Here is an 18,970-nt window from a genome sequence, read left to right as displayed (position 1 = left end):
TTCATGTGCGTGCGTGTCTGTGAATGTGTGTGTGTGTCTGTCTATCTGTGGGTATGTCTAAGTCCATGTCTGTCTGTTTGTCTTTCAGTCCCTGTCTGTCTGTGTGCGTTTATGTCTGTCTGTCTGTCTCAATGTGCGTGCCTGTCTGTCTGTCTGTCTGTCTGTCTGTCTGTCTGTCTGTCTCAATGTGCGTGCCTGTCTGTCTGTCTGTCTGTCTGTCTGTCTCAATGTGCGTGCCTGTCTGTCTGTCTGTCTGTCTGTCTGTCTCAATGTGCGTGCCTGTCTGTCAGTCTGTCTGTCTCAATGTGCGTGCCTGTCTGTCTGTCTGTCTGTCTCAATGTGCGTGCCTGTCTGTCTGTCTGTCTGTCTCAATGTGCGTGCCTGTCTGTCTGTCTGTCTGTCTCAATGTGCGTGTCTGTCTGTCTGTCTGTCTGTCTGTCTGTCTGTCTGTCTGTCTGTCTGTCTGTCTGTCTGTCTGTGTGCGTGCGATCACCTTTCTTGAGCGGCTTCTTTAGGTCGTGGATGAGCCGGGCGTTCCTCTCCATCTCTCCGGTGTACTGCTCCACTTGTTCGCTCAGCAGCTTGACCTGGCTGTCCCTCTCCTGTACGGCCTTTGGAGACATACGACCCCAATGCGTCAAATCACAGCGCCACAAGTCAGAGGAGACAGGGTGGGTGTTGGGGGGGGCGCTGGGGCATAATGGGGTCGGGGGGCTTAAGTGAAATGGAACGCAGGGTCGCCGTGATGCACCGTTTGTGAAGTGCGCGGTCAGTCCAAGTGCGGGCATAGCATTCGCCATTGTCAAAATGTGGCCCCAACGTTGCGCCACTTTTGCACGCTCCTTGCAGTGATTCCAATTTGCAGGGTCACTCGCCCTGCGACAAATCACTGAATGAAGTCCACACATGGTGACCTTCAGTCATAAAGTTTTTATGGGGGCATTGGGAGAGAGAGAGAGGCAGGGAGTGAAGGGAGATGGGGAGAGTCGACAGGCAAGGAGAAGAGAAAAGGAAACGGGAGGAATGAAGTCAAACAGAGAGGATGGCAGACACTTACGATGCAGAGCTCGTACACCACCTAGCCAGGAGCGGAGGTGGTGGAGGGAATGACGGAAAATATGTAAGAGAAGCGTGGAAAAAACGAAAGCAAAGGAAACAAAAGAAGAAGAACAAAAGAGACAGAAACTTAAGTGAAGGCTGCATGAAACGCTGTAACTAGCCATCACTGGACACATGGAAAATGTGATGAGATGAGACAATAATGGCGTCACGTCACGTTGAAAAGCGTAGCCATTTTGTAGAATTGTATAGTCTAAAAGGCTTTCATTGAGTTGAAAATATTTAAACATGCGTGTATTCATTTCGACAGATTTGCCTGCGGTAGTGATGTCTGAGTTGCAGAGACAGCTTCACGCTACCTGTGTCTGTCTCGTACGGTGTGGAATGAGAGCTCGTGAAGGCACTATTAATAATAATTAATTAATTAATAATAGCATACTGCCTGAGAATGCAGTAACGCTGTCAAATCTGTCCCTGGGAAAAGTAACGTTGTGCCGAATTGAAAAATGGAAACCACTATAATGAAATAGCGGTAATATTTCCACATTAATAAATAAAATAACAGGGGATGGGAAGGGGGGATGGCTGTTTCATAAGGGGGATGATTTTGACCATTTTAATTCCAAAGGGGGATGCCATCCCCCCTCAACTCGAGTGCTGAATACATGTAAATAATACAATACAATGGAACAATTAAGGAAGCTATTCAAAACAAAAGATCTAAAGATCCATCTTTGTAGATGCGAGGCCCACACACCTGTTGCAGGGCGATGATGTTGGTCTTGTCCGAGTCGCCCTGGGCCGACCGAAGCTTGTCCCGCAGGTCGCGGATCATGTGCTGGTACTCCAGGATCTCGTCATCCTTCGCAGAGAGCACTCTCTTTGAAAAGTCCCATGAGAAACAAGACAGCGGGAAAGGACAAACACACACCAAATCAATTAAACTGGGTTAACTTTGTTGGAGGGTTGTTTTTAGCACCATTGGTCTTTCATCTTTAGAGGGGGGTTATGTATTGTGACAGGGACCGTCGGCGGAGCCTCTCTTTGGTGTGTCATTCCCCATTAAAGGGAACACAACGCAGACACAGCCTAGCAAACCTGCTTAGAGCTGACGCCACTGTGTTGCCGGCCGCGCCTGCTTCTGTTCTAGTATAAGCAGGGGTAAGTTGGTGTATTGACGGGCCTGATGGTATAATTGCTAAGCGGTCCAACTCCAAGGCAGAAGGTTCTGGGTTTGAACCTAGATTTCCAGAGTCTACATGTTGCGCCGTGCTTGAGCAAGAGGTCGTACCCCCCTATCTGCACTTGCACCTCAGATGACACATATCTGTCTCTGAATTCACTACGAAGTATTTTAAATGGGTATAATTATTAATTATTGTTTTGCCTTTATTTATCATCGTGTTACATAGAGATTGTCTTCCTTTTCTCCCCTTTACAAGGTTTCACTTGAACATTTTTGGGTCCTAGGGAAGTTGACCCCAGTAAAGTGTGGATACGACGGCTATTACGAGAACAGTAAGAGGATTCGTGACTTTCAGTCCCAGTTCAGACACAACGTCACACAACCAAAACCGGCGGCCCACCTTCCACTCCTCCACTTTAGCGTTGACGGCGGCCATGACGGGATCTTCCTCGTCCGCCTGCCGCTGGAGCTGCTCTGTCAGCGCTCGAACCTGGGACCAACGGCAACAACACCTTAGCAACCACACCTTAGCAGCAACACCTTAGAAACAACATGCTGAGCCCAGCCATGGGCCATCCCACAGGAAGTGCCCTTCAGGCAACGGTACTCTGACCCTGATGGGGTTCAGCCGAAACAGACTTGATGCGCTGCTAAGAAGCGGTCCGGCCGAACGGAACGTTTTTCGTATTGCCGTTGCACCTGCAGGTTGCCGTGGTCACGCTCTCTCCTCAGCTGGTCCATGATGCTGTCCGTCTGCTGCACCACGATCTTCATCTTGTTATACTCGTCTGTCATGGCCTCCATCTCTCTCACCGAGTCCATCAGGTCCTGCCGCAGCTGCTCGTTCTCCGTGCGCAGGTGGGCCCTGTCGTCCTCCGAATGCTAGGACGACCCACGCCAACCGACAGTTAGAACGGTGGGTTGGGTCGGTTGGGCAACAGTGGTTTATCCCTAAAAGGCTGGTGAGACTTACAACAAGTACATTTGTCTGAGGAAAGAGAAACCGCCAAGTATCGCTGTCGCTACAGTAAAGATGTTCATAGAAACAAGTGGCAAGTACTTACAACTAATAGGTTCATAATAAATACAGGTTAATAATAAGACAAATGGAAGGCTATGGTTATTGTTATCATTGTCCATATGGTTAGCTCAAGACTTTTAAACTAAATAAACCCAATTTTGGCTTCACTGGCTCTCTAAAAAGCCCATTGGGGCCTTTTGCTGATATACCTGGCAATTATAACATAATACATAGGCTTATCAACAAAGAGTACTTTTCAGTTTATCCCTATTTAACAGAGGGGGTTCTCTGACTATTAGACAACCGAGATGGAGTGGAAGGAGAAGGTTATCCCAGAGATTCCCACACTACCCATCTCCACGGGACATGGATGGACCAAACTCTGGCCTACGAGGAGAGACATCCAGAATGCTTTTAAAAACAGGGGGTATATTAACAACCCCACAGCCAGTGGCTCTGCCCATCTGGAAACTCTATGCAGTTTTGGAACCATGTTGTTAGTTTATCATGTGTTCTCTTATATCATGTAGTCGGGGTCACGAACCTGGCGACATGGGGTGTGAACTTGGACGGCTATTAACCATAGCCGGTAATAATGTTATTGTGCTGGGGTTTATGTAAGGATCAAGCTGGGTTGAGTTTGTGGATGTACGCTTCGCTGCGTTATGTTTGGCAGATTCAAATTTTAATAATGGAGAGTAGAAGTAGGTTTTAAGGCAGAATGAGCATTCTGCCTTGCATTATCAAGTCTGTGTCTGTGTCATGTGACGTTGTACAACAGCTGTGGCAAGCTACAGTCATGAGGGTTTTGCTTTGCATGGTGTTGCGTTGCCGGGCTCTACTTCAGCCCCTGGGAGTATAGCCACCTGTAGGTAGGGCTGCTCGATTATGGAAAAAAATCAAAAAAAATCACAGATTATTTTGGTCAATATTGAAATCACGATTATTCAAACGATTATTTTTGAGTTTGATGATGTATTATTCAGCATGTCTCTCCCAAAAAACACTTTGTCACTGAGAACAGTGTAACTGAGAAACGTCGCCTTAAAAACATACACCAAATGGTCAAATAGAAAATGTTCAAATCTAAAATATTGTACAGATATGTATCCAGCTGTTCTGAACTTTCCATTAAACATTTAATGGGGAAAAATAAATATTTTCAACTCGATTATATCCGTTTTGTGATCGTTTGACGCTAAAATCGAAATCGCGATCAAAATTCGATTCCTCGCCCAGCCCTACCTGCAGGTCATCCATGCACTGGTAGTACTCCCGGTTGAGTGTGTTGAGTTTGCGCTGGGTCTCCTGGCTCTTGTCAACGGGGCCCGCCGCCACCTTCTGCTCCAGCTCCCTGCGGTAGAAGTCCACATCTCGCTGGACCTGCTCGTTCTGGGTACGGATCACAGAACGACAGGGTCAGAGCCACCCTCCCATGGGACAAAGCACTTTGTAATGCAGTCGCATAAGAATATAACTGCCACACACACACACACACACTCGGGTGAATAAGTGACACAAAGACGCACGTGGGTATGAAGGCGGGGAAATGGTGAACAACAATAACAATTTTATTCAAACCCTTTGATCACCTTGGTTCACTTAAACCCTCACTCACCTTACATTTATAAAGTCTAGTAATCTGGCTAAATGATTATTTCTATCAGAGCTATTAATAGGATAGTTATTAATAGGAAGTTCTAAAATGACTAGTTCTAAAATAGGAGGTCTGAAACTGGGTAGTTCTAAAATGGGTTGCTCTTAAATGACTAGTGTCTAAACAAAGGATGTTTCTACACTGTCTCTCTCTGTCTCTCACCTTCTTCTTAAGCTTCTTCAGCTACGGCAATAACGCATGGGACCAAACAAAAGAAGGACGGTTATGGAGAAAGCATGCCGAGAAAGAGGGCCGGTTAAACACGGCGAGCCTTTGTGAAGAAACACACGCGATTCGGGCTTCAGACTCGGCCCTTTGTGAAGGAGAAAGCGTGACGCGTCTATCCGGGAGGGATAAACAGGATTGATGACTGAGACAGTGTTAATCGGTGTGAGGGAAAGGTTCTCCGAAAACACACACGCACACACGCACCTCTCTGCGGAGCTTCCTGGAGCTCTCCTCCGCCTCTTCTGCCCGCGCCGCCAGCTGAGGGAACACAAGGCAACTCAGCGCGCCCCGTCACCGGTGGGTATCACAAGCACTCCGCATTCTTTGAGAAAACTCCAAAGATGGTTATTTTGGATGCAAGATGATTTTTCTTGCAGCCGACTGCCAAAGTAAGCCTATTTCCGAGGAATGTTCTGTCCAATCTTTCTCGGCGCTCACACAAAGCCATGGGGGCTATGGAACAACGTCTCAACGATAAGGACATTTTATAGCTGACAAATAGCAGGCGCTATACAACTAAGACAATATTAACTATACAAAAAGAAATCCAGATTTTTCTTTGGACACAGCACACTCTCAAGAGGCAATAACACCATCACAGTTAAGCTATTGAGCAGAGGCTCTGATTCAGAGTGACTCAAAGTGAATGCAGCTGCACGTTATTAACAAGCAAGAGAGGGCTTCTACTCTTCAGCTTTCTGAAGTCCTCAGCCTGCTCCATGATTCTGCCTCTCCACCACCGATCTACTATGGCCTGCATATATTTTACTAATGCACCCCACTAGACTATGAACTACAGTATTTTGGAGAGCCTACAAAGGGCGATAAGGATCACTCACAGCCAACACACACACACACACACAGACACACACACACACCTCCTCGCTGGTCTTCTTTTCCTTGCTCATCTCCCTCTGCAGCTGAGAGAAGTCCTTCTCCCGCTGCTCCAACTGGTTCTCCAGCTGATTAAGCTCGTCTCGCATGAAGCGGGTGTCCCTGCCGGTGGTTGAGTGTTGGGCCATCTGGACAGTAAACAAAAACACGTACACAACACACACACACATACACACACACACACACACACACACACCCCAATCCCAGGACAGCTTGTCAGTCAAATGTACCTTTGCAGATCGTTTTGACTGCAACTCATGCATGCACATACTTGCACAGCACACATACTTGCATGCACAACAAAACGTGCTTGGTGCTCAAGATATGGAAACACAAGACATTATGCCTTCCTTCCTTTCTCCAAAAAACAAAAAGCAAACAATAGAATTGTGATACCAGAATAACAATGTCCCCGAGCACACAAGGAGTTAGCTCTAATCCTCTTAAGTACCATCCTTTAGCGATAGGTACATACAATCCCTTTGGCGAATAAGCCTCCCTCCCTCTATCGATTGCAAGTGATGCGCTCTTGGCCAGAAAGATAGAAACTCCCCATTGTATTTCCCACGAGATCAGGGGAAATAGCTCAGAAACTGTTATGGTTTGACGCATACTTAAAGTATTGAAAGGTGAAAGAAAACCCCAAGGGCAAAGCACCTCCCAAAGTCGACTGAAGAGCAGACTTAGGGAGGTTCAAAGGAGCTTAAGAGTCTTCTGCAGACAACACCGTGGGGAAAACATTTCATTCACAGGAGACAAATGGTGTCTTTCTACTCTATAGCCACTAGCTAGTACTGCCATTGATGTATTTTTTCCATCATTTTTTAAACGTCGGCAGTTAAGTGTGCATTTTTTGTGTTAGAATCATTATCTGAAATATTTTGTAAGATTGTCAAATGTGACTATAGTAGAAAATTGACAAATGCGTTTTTTGTTGATGAGGGAACCGCAACCCTTAACTAATCTTAAGCTTGCAATATGCAATATTTAAACTAGTTAAAATAAAAAATGCTGGCCAGCCCGTTCCATCTTTGTTTACAAGAATCTTCCTATCAACACTCTGAAAACCCTTCTCACTAGCTACGTAAGAGTGGATAGAAAAATGCTATTGAGTTATTGGGATGCTGAAAGTCTACTAACTGAATGGTACACACTTTGACTTTATCTCCATCTGACTCAAAACATAAACATAACCTGACATGTACTTACGTATCCATCACATTATAATTCAATGTAACCGTTTTGTCTGAAAAAATTAAGAGATTAAACGACTATCATATCCAAATTAAAACATACGTAACCGTGTTAACAGTTATGGCTAAAATCCCATTAAAGCTTTTAAAAAAAAAGAGTTTATAAAAGTTCAACTTGACAGTACGAGACCCCAAAGACTACTAACCAAGTGTGCCACATAGCCGTAGGTTATGAATGAAAAAAAAAATAGTCCTACCTCAAGGTCCTGTTCCAACTTCCCAATCTTGCCAAGCAAGTCATTTTCTACAAGAATAGAACAAAAAATTATTTGTGTTGTTGATGAAATCAGAAGATATATTTGTTATAAAGAATGGAGACTTGCCAGTTTTAGCCTGTTCTGAACCGGTTTTGTCGATGAGATCGTAAGCAAGCACGAGTTCCCTGTCCTTCTTCTGAGAACGAGAGTGAGAACAAACTCAATAACAAGGCATGGAGGTTAGAGCACCCAAATTTAGCAAATTAGTAGTGTACAACCAAAATATGGAATCAATTCCTTCAAAAAACATTAAGGTAGAAAGCACACTTAAATTGTATCCCAGCAGACTTTGTTTAACCAGGTGAAAACAATGTTGAAATCCTCAAAGATCAATCAATTCTAATTTGACTTCAAATATGGCGGGTCTCTTCCACTTTCATAGGCTGATATATGCATACTCTGACTGAAGTTGGCATCATTCTAGTTCTCAAAATGAGAAAAGGTTTTTGGTTGGTCGATGTGTGTGTTTCCACATGGCTAAACAAATGGACTATCTAGCTAAGATAAGGACAACCATGCAGAAGCAACACAACACATCATCAAAGACCTCATCCGAGCATGGACAGAAGCTGAAACATGAAATCGGATCACCATGTGAAAGGGACCCTGTAACATAGCATATTATGGAGCATTGGGACACATTTGGGGATAGGTCAGACAGAAGAGGGACACTGGAAGACACAGACCTTTAGCAGGGCCTGAGATACTCTAAAGAGCTGGACCATCCGCTCTGGGGAGTTGCCCTTCAGCTCGTGGCCATCCACCTGCATGGAATCATGGGTAATTGCATGACAACATCAAAACAACAGCCATGTGTTCTCAACCAAGAATATTCATCATATGACAGGACACAACTGCATTTGTAATATTCATATGTATTTATTCATTCATTAATCATATATATATATATATATATATTCATTCATTCCTATATATATCCTATATAGGTCATGTTGCTGATATTAATATTGCATCTCATTGGTTAAGAAAGACAATACACCGGTAGAATCCTACTTTTTTCAGTTTTTAAACAGTAGGCCTTAACTTTTCTAGATGTAAAGCTACATCTAGTAAATGCACGAAAGGCAATGATCTGAATAGGGGATAGACACAATTGAGCTTAGGATTGGTTTGGATAATTAATTGGGTAAGTTAGGCCTATGAGTGCACCGTCAGCATTTTAACTGTCTTAACGCAGGAAGGTTGGATCGTTCTTTGCATTACCATCAGCAGCATATCGAAGAGCGTGTCCGACTCTGTTTCCTCCCCCTCCGGAAGAGTCTCAGGGTCTGCCCTCATCACTCGCTTCCAGTCGAGAACAGAAGGCATCTTGACTGTGGGATGTTCGTGAAGGGGGCCAAATCCCCGCGCTATTGTAACGTTAAATATGAGTTACATTAGATGAGACGCTACGTGTTGACAGCGAGACAGTGATCTTGGTCTAACATTAGCTTGTAAAAGCCCACAGCGTTAACACACACATTGTTATCTGACTTGTTTCAGCCACACAGACGCTGCGGTTCTCTCCCACCAGATGAGGGGAACGATCGTTGCTTTTTTTTAGTCCAGTTATAAGTATCCCGGAACTCTATATCGTAGCGGTGCAATTCACAGATAGCACAATACGCGAACTTCCATGGTCAAACGGCGGCTTGCTGCCATCCATGGCTGGCATGCTGCTAGGTTACGGTTGACAACAAACGTTAAGCAGTTCGACCGTCATCACTTTACGGCCGTCGTGAAAATGGGGTGAAAACCAAACAAACGCCTTCATTTATTGTACACGTTCAGTAATGTAATAATTACATGTTTTCATCGTACCTTCAATCATTTTTTTTTTTTTTACATATTTTAATTATAATAAAGACATTTGAATAGGTCGCTAATCAAACAAGGGCATTGGTACTGACATGAACTCTGCAATCTACACCGGAAGTTGTTAGCTGCACCGCTAGCTGTACCCTACACAGTGGAATGTTGACTGCCGAATTGTGATTAACGTATGTTTCTCTGTTCCATCGCATGTTTCGTTGAACTACTTGTCTCTCAAAACGCCTTTAGTTCATTCATTGTATAATCTCAAATTGAAAGCGACTGCAAAAGGCAAGCGTTCATTCTGAATATGTTATGGCTTGACTTCACCTCACATGCTAAAAGTGCCGTTATGCCGCCGTTAGCTTGCTGACCAATCTACATCTGATCACGTTTTGGTGTTTGATTTTATATCTAGTGTTAATACACGATTACTGTGTCCGTCTAAGTAAACGACGCCCGCTAGGTATGAAGTTTATGTCAATAGCTTACGGTCTGTTACTCCCTTTGGGATATGGTTTCTAATGGGTGGGAGTGGTTTCTGGATTATTATACTTGTAGTTGGTGGGTTCTGGTTTCTAATACTACTATGTGGGTGTGAGTGGGTTTTGGTTTCTAATACTAGTTGGATGGTGTGACTGGGTTCTGGTTTCTAATACTAGTAGGATGGTGTGAATGGGTCCTGGTTTCTAATACTAGTGGTAGGAGTGTGTTCTGGTTTCTAATACTAGTATGGGAGTTGGTTCAGGCTCCTGATATTAGTGGTAGGAGCGGGTTCTGGTTTCTAATACTTGTTGGATGGCGTAAGTGGGTTATGGTTTCTAATACAGGTAGGTGGTTGAAGTTAAGTTTCTTTTGTTAATTAAGGTTTCATTACTAAACGTGTCATTTTGCAATATCCAACTCATGGGAGATATGAATGACATGGAGATTATTTTAAAGGTGTGCAGAGCTATGTATTCAATTCAATACCGGAATACCAATACTCTTCATTTATATCACTACATTGAAGCGCGTAGCCAAGTTTGGGAACAACTATGAATATCAGTCTGTTGTATGTATTTTGCTAATCGCCACATCTAGTAAGCGTTTCTTCTCCCGACAGTGGTCGATGAGGTCTTCAGTCTGCGATGGCGGTCATCTCCTGGAAGGAGGTCCTCCTTCTCTCAGCGCTGGTGGTAGGATGCTACTGGAACACTCTGTGGTGCGGCTTCGTGTTTGATGATGTGTCTGCCATCCTGGACAACAAGGACCTGCGGCCAGCCACCCCTCTCCGAAACCTGTTCCAGAACGACTTCTGGGGCACCCCCATGGCCGAGGTGAGACGGAACCCCGAATGTGATGGGTCGATGTTCTCAGAGGGCTCACTTGCTCTACAGTAAATCCTCCAACTTTTTTAAAGGCTCCCTCATTATAGCACTTTGGTGTGGGGTGGTTTATTCATTACTACAGGCCGTTTTAAAATCCATCCGTTGGTGCCATAAGAAGTGGAAGGGTCCAACCAGATATATAGGGGATATATCCCCCTGGTTTAACTCCCAGGACTGTACCAACTATTAAGCTGGAGTTGTATATGTTTGTCCATCATGCATCTGTGGACAAACTCCAATGGTTTATAATGAGGAATAAGCCTTGGTACTCGTTTTAAAATCGGGACTCTGTAACACTAATCCACAACAACTCTGAACCTGTACCTTACCTCAGGAGCGGAGCCATAAATCCTACCGCCCGCTGACGGTGCTCACCTTTCGGCTGAACTACCTGCTCAGTGAGCTGAGCGCTCCCTCCTACCATCTGCTCAACGTGGTGCTGCATGCTGTGGTGTGTGTGCTGTACCTGCGCGTGTGTCGCACCTTCCTGGACAAGACGTCCAGCCTGGTAGCGGCGCTGCTGTTTGCCGTGCACCCCATCCACACAGAAGCTGTAAGTCTGTTTTGTCCCCCTGTATTTCTTCCTGCTCGTTAACCATCTCTTACCGCATAACTAAACTCAAACATTTCTTACCTAGTTCTGAAGATCGTTATAGTTCATAATTGACAACGAAGTTCTCCTACGGGGGATTAATAAAGTTGTATCTGTGTCACGGGGATATCTGCAAATATCTCAAGATGATGATGATGGTGCCAAGATGATTGAGTCACAGCCTCTCCGGCTGTGATTAAACCAGCATGACTGGTATTTGTGCTTAATGGCGCCAGTGAAAGATTTAGATTATAGCAGGGACACTGAAAATAGGTGTGACTGGTATTCAGTTCACTGTTAATGCCTTTAAACACTCTACTGAAAAATGGTTAAGGCTTTTGTATCTATAAACCTAATCAAAACAATGTAGGAATCTGAATTGCAAGGGTTGGTCATGGCAGGGCAGTTTACTTTTTTACTTTTTCGATTTTAAAGGTTACATTTGAATATCCATTCATTTGATGAAAATGACAAAAGTGCCTGTGGTTACCAAGATTGAAATACTCAAACTCAAGGTTGTTGACATATCAATTGTACTTGGAATGATCAAATTTTAATTCAGTCATGTGTCAAGTCTGAAACCTGTCAAATCCAGTTGTGATTCCTGGGCTCATTTCCTCAGTTGGAACATATTTTAGAGTTGAATTCAACTAAAGGTACACTACGTAACAAAAACACTTTGCTTAAGCCATCATAAGTCATCATTGATAAAGAGAACTTGCTAAATCAAAATACTGGCATCTCCGACAACAATGCCAAAGCCATTATGTTGTTGAACTCTCTGTTCCGTGGATGGAATGGTTGTCTTTGTTATGGCCAGTGTGTTAAGATTGACTTTTCTCCAATACCCCTGCCAGATAGAACACACATTGGAACACAAGCAGCATGCTGCAGCCATGGAAGCAAGCAAACAAACGGAATCAACTGAGATTGTACTAGATTCTAGCTGACCTAAATAGCCTCCTCGTCTTCTGAAAAAGCCAGACCAGTTCCGTGCTAAAACACGGGTGAATCTTTGCGTTGCATTTGAAAGATGGAGGCAGCTTAGAGCCTAGACAGACCTTACAATGGATGCCACGTGAGCTGATTCATCATTTGCAAACAATAAATAAATTGCAAGGCATACTGAACCAATTTACAGTGTAGGACTCTTCGTCACTTGTCATTGTCAAGATTGAAGAATCGCACTCGTTTCAGAAAATGATGTTGGACTCGGCTCGTCTTGCGACCTCGAGTCTTGATAGCAGGGGGTAGGCGGAGACCACTCCAACCAATATTGTTAATTTGGACTTCAGTACCTGTTTTAAACGCTCAGTGTCAATGTTACTTATTGTCCCATTAAATTCACAGTCAAATGTTACATTTTGTTGTTGCAAAGCACTGGGGGTATTTTGGGGATTTCAGTAAACTAATTGTCTTGTGGCGTTGCATACTGTAGTTCATCATTTGATGGATTTCCCATTTTCAGAAAGAGTTCATAGATTTAGCTGAAAGACGTCCCAGCCAATGGCCTTTATCTTATCTGTGTCTGGAATCTCTGTTTCAACAGAGCATTTGTTTATCATGTTCTGCCCGGAGCGTTGGAGCTCTCTTCATGATTAATACGAACAAAGCCTTTCTCTGTACCCTGACAACCCACCCCCCTCTTTCATTATTCTCAATATTTTTGGCTGTCTCCCTTTTATGAATGGAGACAAAACCAAATACTGAATAGTGTCTCCCTGCAACCAAATGGTCAGGAAATGTCCATCTCTCCCTAACATCTGGCAAATAGCTTGGTTTCTCTTGGGTCAACCAACTAATCGAGCAAACCATGTTTAAACAGCTTTACCTGTGTTTGTGTATGTGTCAAGCGTGATCCAAATATTTATTATTTCGCCAATATCTCTTGCTCCGTGTAGTCAAACCTTAACCTTTAAGAAAAGCATATACTACAGTGGCCTGTTCCATAAGTACCCTAAAGCCCAAACATAACCTCTGCTTTACACTTACCCTAAATCCCTAAATTCAGCCATCTCTCTCTCAAGAACCAAACTAAACTTGACAATCTGTAATCTAAAACCCATACATAATATCTCTAAACTAGTTGCAATGCATTCATTGTGTCTACACTTGAGATAAATATTTATAGTTTTCTTTTATCACAGACACATATATTGGTAGATGTTATTTTCTTTACCTTGACATGTTTCAACGGATATACTTGACGCGTTCTTATCAGCTGATGTTAAGGGAGTGTCTGTGATAAAAGAAAGCTATAAATATTTATCTTTAAACTAATTACTACATTTTAACCATCTCTTACCTGATACCATCTCCTACCCAATACCAAATCGTGATCATCTCTCCAGCAGAAACTTTTCGGCCAGGCTTTCAAGTCCGTACCACTTCTCACCCCCCTCAACACAAGGGCTACATCTTTGTGAAGAATACAAATATTCAACTTTCCCTTTTTGCTCTGTGCATTGTGAAAAAAATAAAAAATAAAGTATAGATCAAACAATAAGCTCTACAATGAGGTGCAGTATCTCACCAGCGAGCTGTGACTCGGGCAGATGATAGGAGAGGGAGGGAGGGAGAAAGAGGAAAGAAACCATCACCACAGCCTCTTCCACAAGGAGGCAGTCATCGTTTATGGTGCCATAAAAGCTTTTGTCGGACACAAGTCTGTAAATGGGAGTTTCTCGTGCAGCTCCCTGGACTGTCTGATTTATAACCTGAACCACACACACACACACACACACACACACACACACACACACACACACACACACACACACACACACACACACACACACACACACACACACACTGCTGCCCTCCTCCAAAGTCGATTCAGATATTCCTTTGAACTTGGGACCTCAACACATGGGCTGCAGTTACCAAAGATTCCAGAACTGTTAGTAATATGTGAGGATGTTTTAGCCTCAAATATAATGTGCAGTCGAGATTCTTGGATAGAGGAAAATTATTTCAATACTCAAGGCATTCCTTTGTGTATGACAAAATATCTAATTCTATGACACAGGCATTAAAACGGATGTGTCTAATTGTGTGTTGCGGTGACCTATGATCTTCGACAATTTCAATCTCTTCGACAATTCGAAGACATTAACATAACATCGTCCTTAATAGTGTAATCGATCATGTTGGGTACATTGTGCATGTGTCACAGCCTGACATTCCTTTGGGAGGATGGAATTGCTTGGTGAGGGATACCACAGCATCTCTTGGCTCCTAGCAGGAAAAGCCTGCACGCTTCTTGCAATGTTTTTTCTTTGGGGATGGGTTGGATTGACACTCTTGTGTGCAAGTTTCTCTGTGACTGTGTGTTGCCTTCAATAAATGTCCCTTTTGTTTGGTTGATAACCACTTGGTTTATTGGCAGTGGCACCTGCTAATCGTTCTCCTTTCCAAGCCATTTGGTAGGTTACACAATTTAAGAAGGGAAACAAACGTCTAATGCAAACTGTGTCCACAGCCTCATTTCATACCACTTGCGCTGGTGGAAAGGATTTTCTCCCTCAGGGCTCACTAGTGCATTTTCTATGTTCTGCTGAATTAAATGGAGCCACATTTGTTGGATACGCTGAGGGTCACAGACTAGGCATCGGTGAGCCTAGTCTGCAACGCCGACCATGCAACATCTTAGTCCAGGCGCCCCCTAATCTGTGTGACGTTTTCTCCTTGGCATTTCCATTCCAACATCTTTCAACACCATTAATATGATGCCTGTGCTGCAGCAATTCCTAATGCTGTTTTGTTGTTGTATCAGGTCGCAGGTGTGGTGGGCAGGGCTGAACTGCTGTCTTCCATCTTCCTCCTGGCTGCGTTTCTGGCGTACACCAGGTCTACTGGCAGGGACCACTCCATAGGTGAGTTATACAATATCAACAGGGTTTTGTACATCACAATGCATCATGGGCTATTTTGTAGCCCATGATGCATTGTGGGGGGTGGTAATGTCACACAGATTAAGGGGGTGCCACTATGTCGGGCTAACCCTAGCCCGACATAGTGTAGCCTCCTAATAAATCCAAGGAAAAAGAAGAACGCGCACAATGAGCAAAGATTTACCACGTAGGACGTCCAAGAAGGACGGCAAACTTTTGTGCGACATTTTCTGCAATAAACAAAGCTTTCGCCGTTGTCCAGAAATACCTCGCGGATAATGTGTTTGTTTATTATCCACCTGTCTCACGGAAGTGCGATTCTGTCGACCAATCAACGGACTGCGTGTGTAGCTCGAATTTGCCATCACCCTTTCAGGTGTCTCAGTTGTCCCTGAAGTTTGCGGATCTATCATTAGTTCGGCATTACATTAATTAATTTGCACGCCAGTTTTATTTAATTTTATACCGTGTATTCTCCATGTAAATCCATGCACCGAACCATGTCGTCCGTATCGATTCGGTTCAATACGAATACATGTATCGTTACACCCCTAATGTGTTGGCTACTTTTACAAAAGTTAAACGCAAGCAAACAAGGCTTGCAATTGCATCACAATAAACCGTATTTAATTTCAAAACCTACTTATGGCCCTTATTCCCAAGCCCAAAAACATGGCCACAAATGCCATCGGACACGATACAACAGTCAGTTAAACCAGTACACAAAGTCCTATTCAATCCCCTCATTTGTCAAGGATATTTTACTGCTTTAGTCATGAAATATCGTGTGTCCGTGAAGGTGTAACTAATTTAGATGGAAATTCATGTTGTCTGTCAAGTCCCCCCACCTACGTTAATGGGGCGGTGTGCGTGTGCGTGTGCGTGCGTGTGCGTGTGCGTGTGTGTGTGTGCGTGCGTGTGTGTGCTCTGCTTGGGTTAAGCCAGCACCATCCTCCCACAGCCGGTTCGCTCTCCGGTCTAACATTTAATTACCAAGCATGCCCAAGTGTCGCCTGGCAGCTGCTTGATTTGTTGTCTCTTACTCTACTCTTCGTCTTGAGAGCCTTTGCATCAGAATCGTCCTCTGTGAGAGAGAGAGAGAGAGAGAGAGAGAGAGAGAGAGGGGGGGAGAGAGAGAGAGAGGGGGGGAGAGAGAGAGAGAGGGGGGGGGGGGGAGAGAGAGAGGGACAGGCGTAAGGCCCGCCCGCTGGGCGATTTCCCTGTGATGAAGATGTGGGGGTGTATTCATGTGTTTGAACTGCGTGTGTAAGTCAGAGCATAATCCTGGCATGCGTTCAGCATTCATACCGTGACTGGCTGCTTGTCACGCACCTCTGAGAAGTGGAAGCTCTGCAGGCGTAGTGCCCAAGCTGCGCGTCCATGGCAACGCTTCGGAACCAAGGGAGACCGCAAACCGCATGGCCGTGGATTGGTCCGTCAGCACAATTCACCCACGGTGCATCACAGCGGAAATAAACACCACTTTCATCGCTGGCACGAGGGCTATGCCTTCTGTGTTTTTATAAGTTACTTTTCAGGTTACAAACTTGTAAAATGGAAGCCTTCCTAAGGAACGTTGTCGCCGTGTCTATATCGTTTATTCATCAGATTCTTAGCATCAGTATGCAAGTCATCATTGATTGGTTGACATCAATCATCGTTAACCTCCAGGTTCGGTTAAAATAATGCTCGTGTAGGTTTATTGAGATTACCATGTTCATTATGTTGTAAACTTGTCAGCCACGGGTATTTTGCTACTCATTAAACACTGTCGATGGCAGTTTCTTTGTCAGCTGATGGAAATGCTTTTCAATGATTAAAGCAGAGTAGTCAAGTCACTTTTCTGGGACACATCTAAGTGTATAAACGTGTCTCACTGATGTGCGTGCGTCACATCAAAACCTGAAACTAGCATTCAAACACATAGCGCATAATATTAAACAGTCCACAGAGTAAAAAGGTCCACATTCTTATAAATGTACTAATAAGATAAATATGTAGTGCAGAAAGTGCAATAAAAAGACAATTTGTGAGAAGAGGAGGTGTGTGTGTGTGTGTGTGCGTATGCATGTGCGCGTCTCGATGGGTCATAGTCTGAGATGGGGGATAGTGGGTCAGTCCAGTTTCACGAGTCAAACTCCCATAAGGGACAGCTGCGGTCGCATGCTGTCCACTGACGTGGCGTTTGTCCTTCATGTCCTGCAGTCTGGACCCCGATCGGCGTGACGGTGGTCCTGGTGTCTGCGGCGACCCTGTGCAAGGAGCAGGGCATCACTGTGGTGGGCATCTGCTGTGTCCACGAGGTCTTCGTCGCCCAGGGGGTAAGGCTCCTGATGCGGACGGCCCAGAACCCCCACTGCACCACTGCACCCCTGATCCAAACTTGTCGTCTCCATTAACCTACACGAGCACACACCCACCATGTAGACTTTTTTATTATTGATGTGCTCATGTGAAACAGGGCCTTTTTTTAGAAAGACAAATTCCTCGATGGACAAAAGTAACAATGTCACTTGCATTAAAGATATACAAATAAAATATGAGGTGTGTGTGTGTGTGTGTGTGTGTGTACATACATAATACATATTTCTGTGTTCCAGTCTGAGGCTTTGTCGGGAATACACAACACAATATGTGGTCGCTAAAGTGTCCTCAAAACTAGGTCTGTTGTAAATTCACTGAACTAACGCGCAACAAAGTGCGATCTGCGTGTGTTACACTTCAGTAAGTCAGGAACCTCCCTGGCCTGCAGAGTTTGTGCAAAGTTTTTAATACATTAAGTGCATGCATTAGGTGCCAGACATTGTAAGTCGATTTGGATAAAAGCATCGGTTAAATGCCCTAAATATAATGTAAATGTTTCCGATTTTCTTCCCTGCCTAGGGTCGAAGGATGTAAATCTGTATTTTTGCTCAACTTATAAATTGCATTTTCTTGCTGATGTTCATTGAAGTGCTCTGCCCCTATCAAATAGAGAAATACATTTTAGGACAGGTTAACCCTGTGGTCTCCCCTCAATCCTCCATCGGGTTCAGCCTAGGGTCGGAGGTCATTCTGGGGACACCAGAGCTGTACGCCGTTCATGTCACCAAGCGTGTTTGTTACAGATCTGAATCTACATCTCAATACTAAAGTCAAGATCAGGCTCAATGATAAACGCTTCCCTATCAGTGCCCACTCCCTCTTTTGATGATTTCATATCTCCAGAGTAGGCGGAGTTCAAAGAGCAGACGTTAAATAGAAGAGAATTACTTGCCTGACTTGAAGTAATTGAGCGTCATGTCAGCCTCAAAGAACACCTTCCTAGTTAAATATATGATAGATGTATTGGAATGCGTTTATACTCTTTTTATGAGTTGGGGCTGTGAATTTATCAACTAAACATTTAAACTCCCGCAACGAGATACCTTTTAAGCGGTTCACTTGCGTCTTACATTTTTTTATAATTTGTTTGCAGATGCTATCTCCCCAGGCCACTTCTGCGGAAAGAGAGCGAGAGCTAAAGTTAAACTTGCGTATGCATGAAAAGATTACAAGAATTTAGAAGCACACGTGCGGACGCACACTAGCCATGTGCCATACTTTCATTGGATCAGAGCCGAAAATGGACCGGCCCGTCATTCAAGCTGTGAAGATAAAATGAATTAATATATTGTAGAATAGTACATAGCTTAAAGACTGTGTTCTGCTTGGACTAACTAACTAACTAACCCACAGCTGCAACAAGTTTCCTTTACCAATGCATAAA

At 44.1% G+C, this 18,970-nt stretch overlaps 2 protein-coding genes across 7 annotated transcripts in view; one reads left to right on the top strand and one right to left on the bottom strand.

Moving 5' to 3' along the window:
- The window catches only part of cep290 (centrosomal protein 290), a 47,550-nt gene extending 38,339 nt beyond the window's left edge, over positions 1-9,211 (bottom strand). For 4 of the 5 annotated variants that reach the window (XR_013812124.1, XM_079744128.1, XM_079744130.1 and 1 more), the window contains exons 1-11: positions 8,780-9,211; positions 8,242-8,319; positions 7,622-7,691; positions 7,496-7,542; positions 6,030-6,173; positions 5,356-5,409; positions 4,512-4,658; positions 2,945-3,127; positions 2,646-2,735; positions 1,817-1,939; positions 494-611 (exon numbers count right to left, since the gene is read on the bottom strand). Coding sequence is in view for 4 of the 5 variants with exons in the window: in XM_079744128.1 (XP_079600254.1) it covers positions 494-611; positions 1,817-1,939; positions 2,646-2,735; positions 2,945-3,127; positions 4,512-4,658; positions 5,356-5,409; positions 6,030-6,173; positions 7,496-7,542; positions 7,622-7,691; positions 8,242-8,319; positions 8,780-8,884 (1,159 nt within the window). In the remaining variant the exon portion in view is untranslated. The remainder of the gene's footprint in view (positions 1-493; positions 612-1,816; positions 1,940-2,645; positions 2,736-2,944; positions 3,128-4,511; positions 4,659-5,355; positions 5,410-6,029; positions 6,174-7,495; positions 7,543-7,621; positions 7,692-8,241; positions 8,320-8,779) is intronic. The other variant, XM_079744131.1, reaches the window with a different exon arrangement.
- Positions 9,212-9,449: 238 nt separating this feature from the next.
- The window catches only part of tmtc3 (transmembrane O-mannosyltransferase targeting cadherins 3), a 31,669-nt gene continuing 22,148 nt past the window's right edge, over positions 9,450-18,970 (top strand). Inside the window, exons 1-5 of one of the 2 annotated variants that reach the window (XM_079743120.1) lie at positions 9,450-9,555; positions 10,473-10,686; positions 11,072-11,290; positions 15,105-15,204; positions 17,428-17,543. In XM_079743120.1, coding sequence (XP_079599246.1) covers positions 10,498-10,686; positions 11,072-11,290; positions 15,105-15,204; positions 17,428-17,543 — 624 coding nt within the window. In that variant the 5' untranslated portion in view covers positions 9,450-9,555; positions 10,473-10,497. Of the gene's footprint in view, positions 9,556-10,472; positions 10,687-11,071; positions 11,291-15,104; positions 15,205-17,427; positions 17,544-18,510; positions 18,851-18,970 lie in introns of those variants that run through there. The other variant, XM_079743121.1, reaches the window with a different exon arrangement.

The sequence above is a fragment of the Pollachius pollachius genome (assembly GCF_949987615.1).
Source record: "Pollachius pollachius genome assembly, chromosome: 9".
Taxonomy (NCBI): Eukaryota; Metazoa; Chordata; class Actinopteri; order Gadiformes; family Gadidae; genus Pollachius; species Pollachius pollachius.
This window is presented reverse-complemented; position numbering and strand designations above follow the sequence as displayed.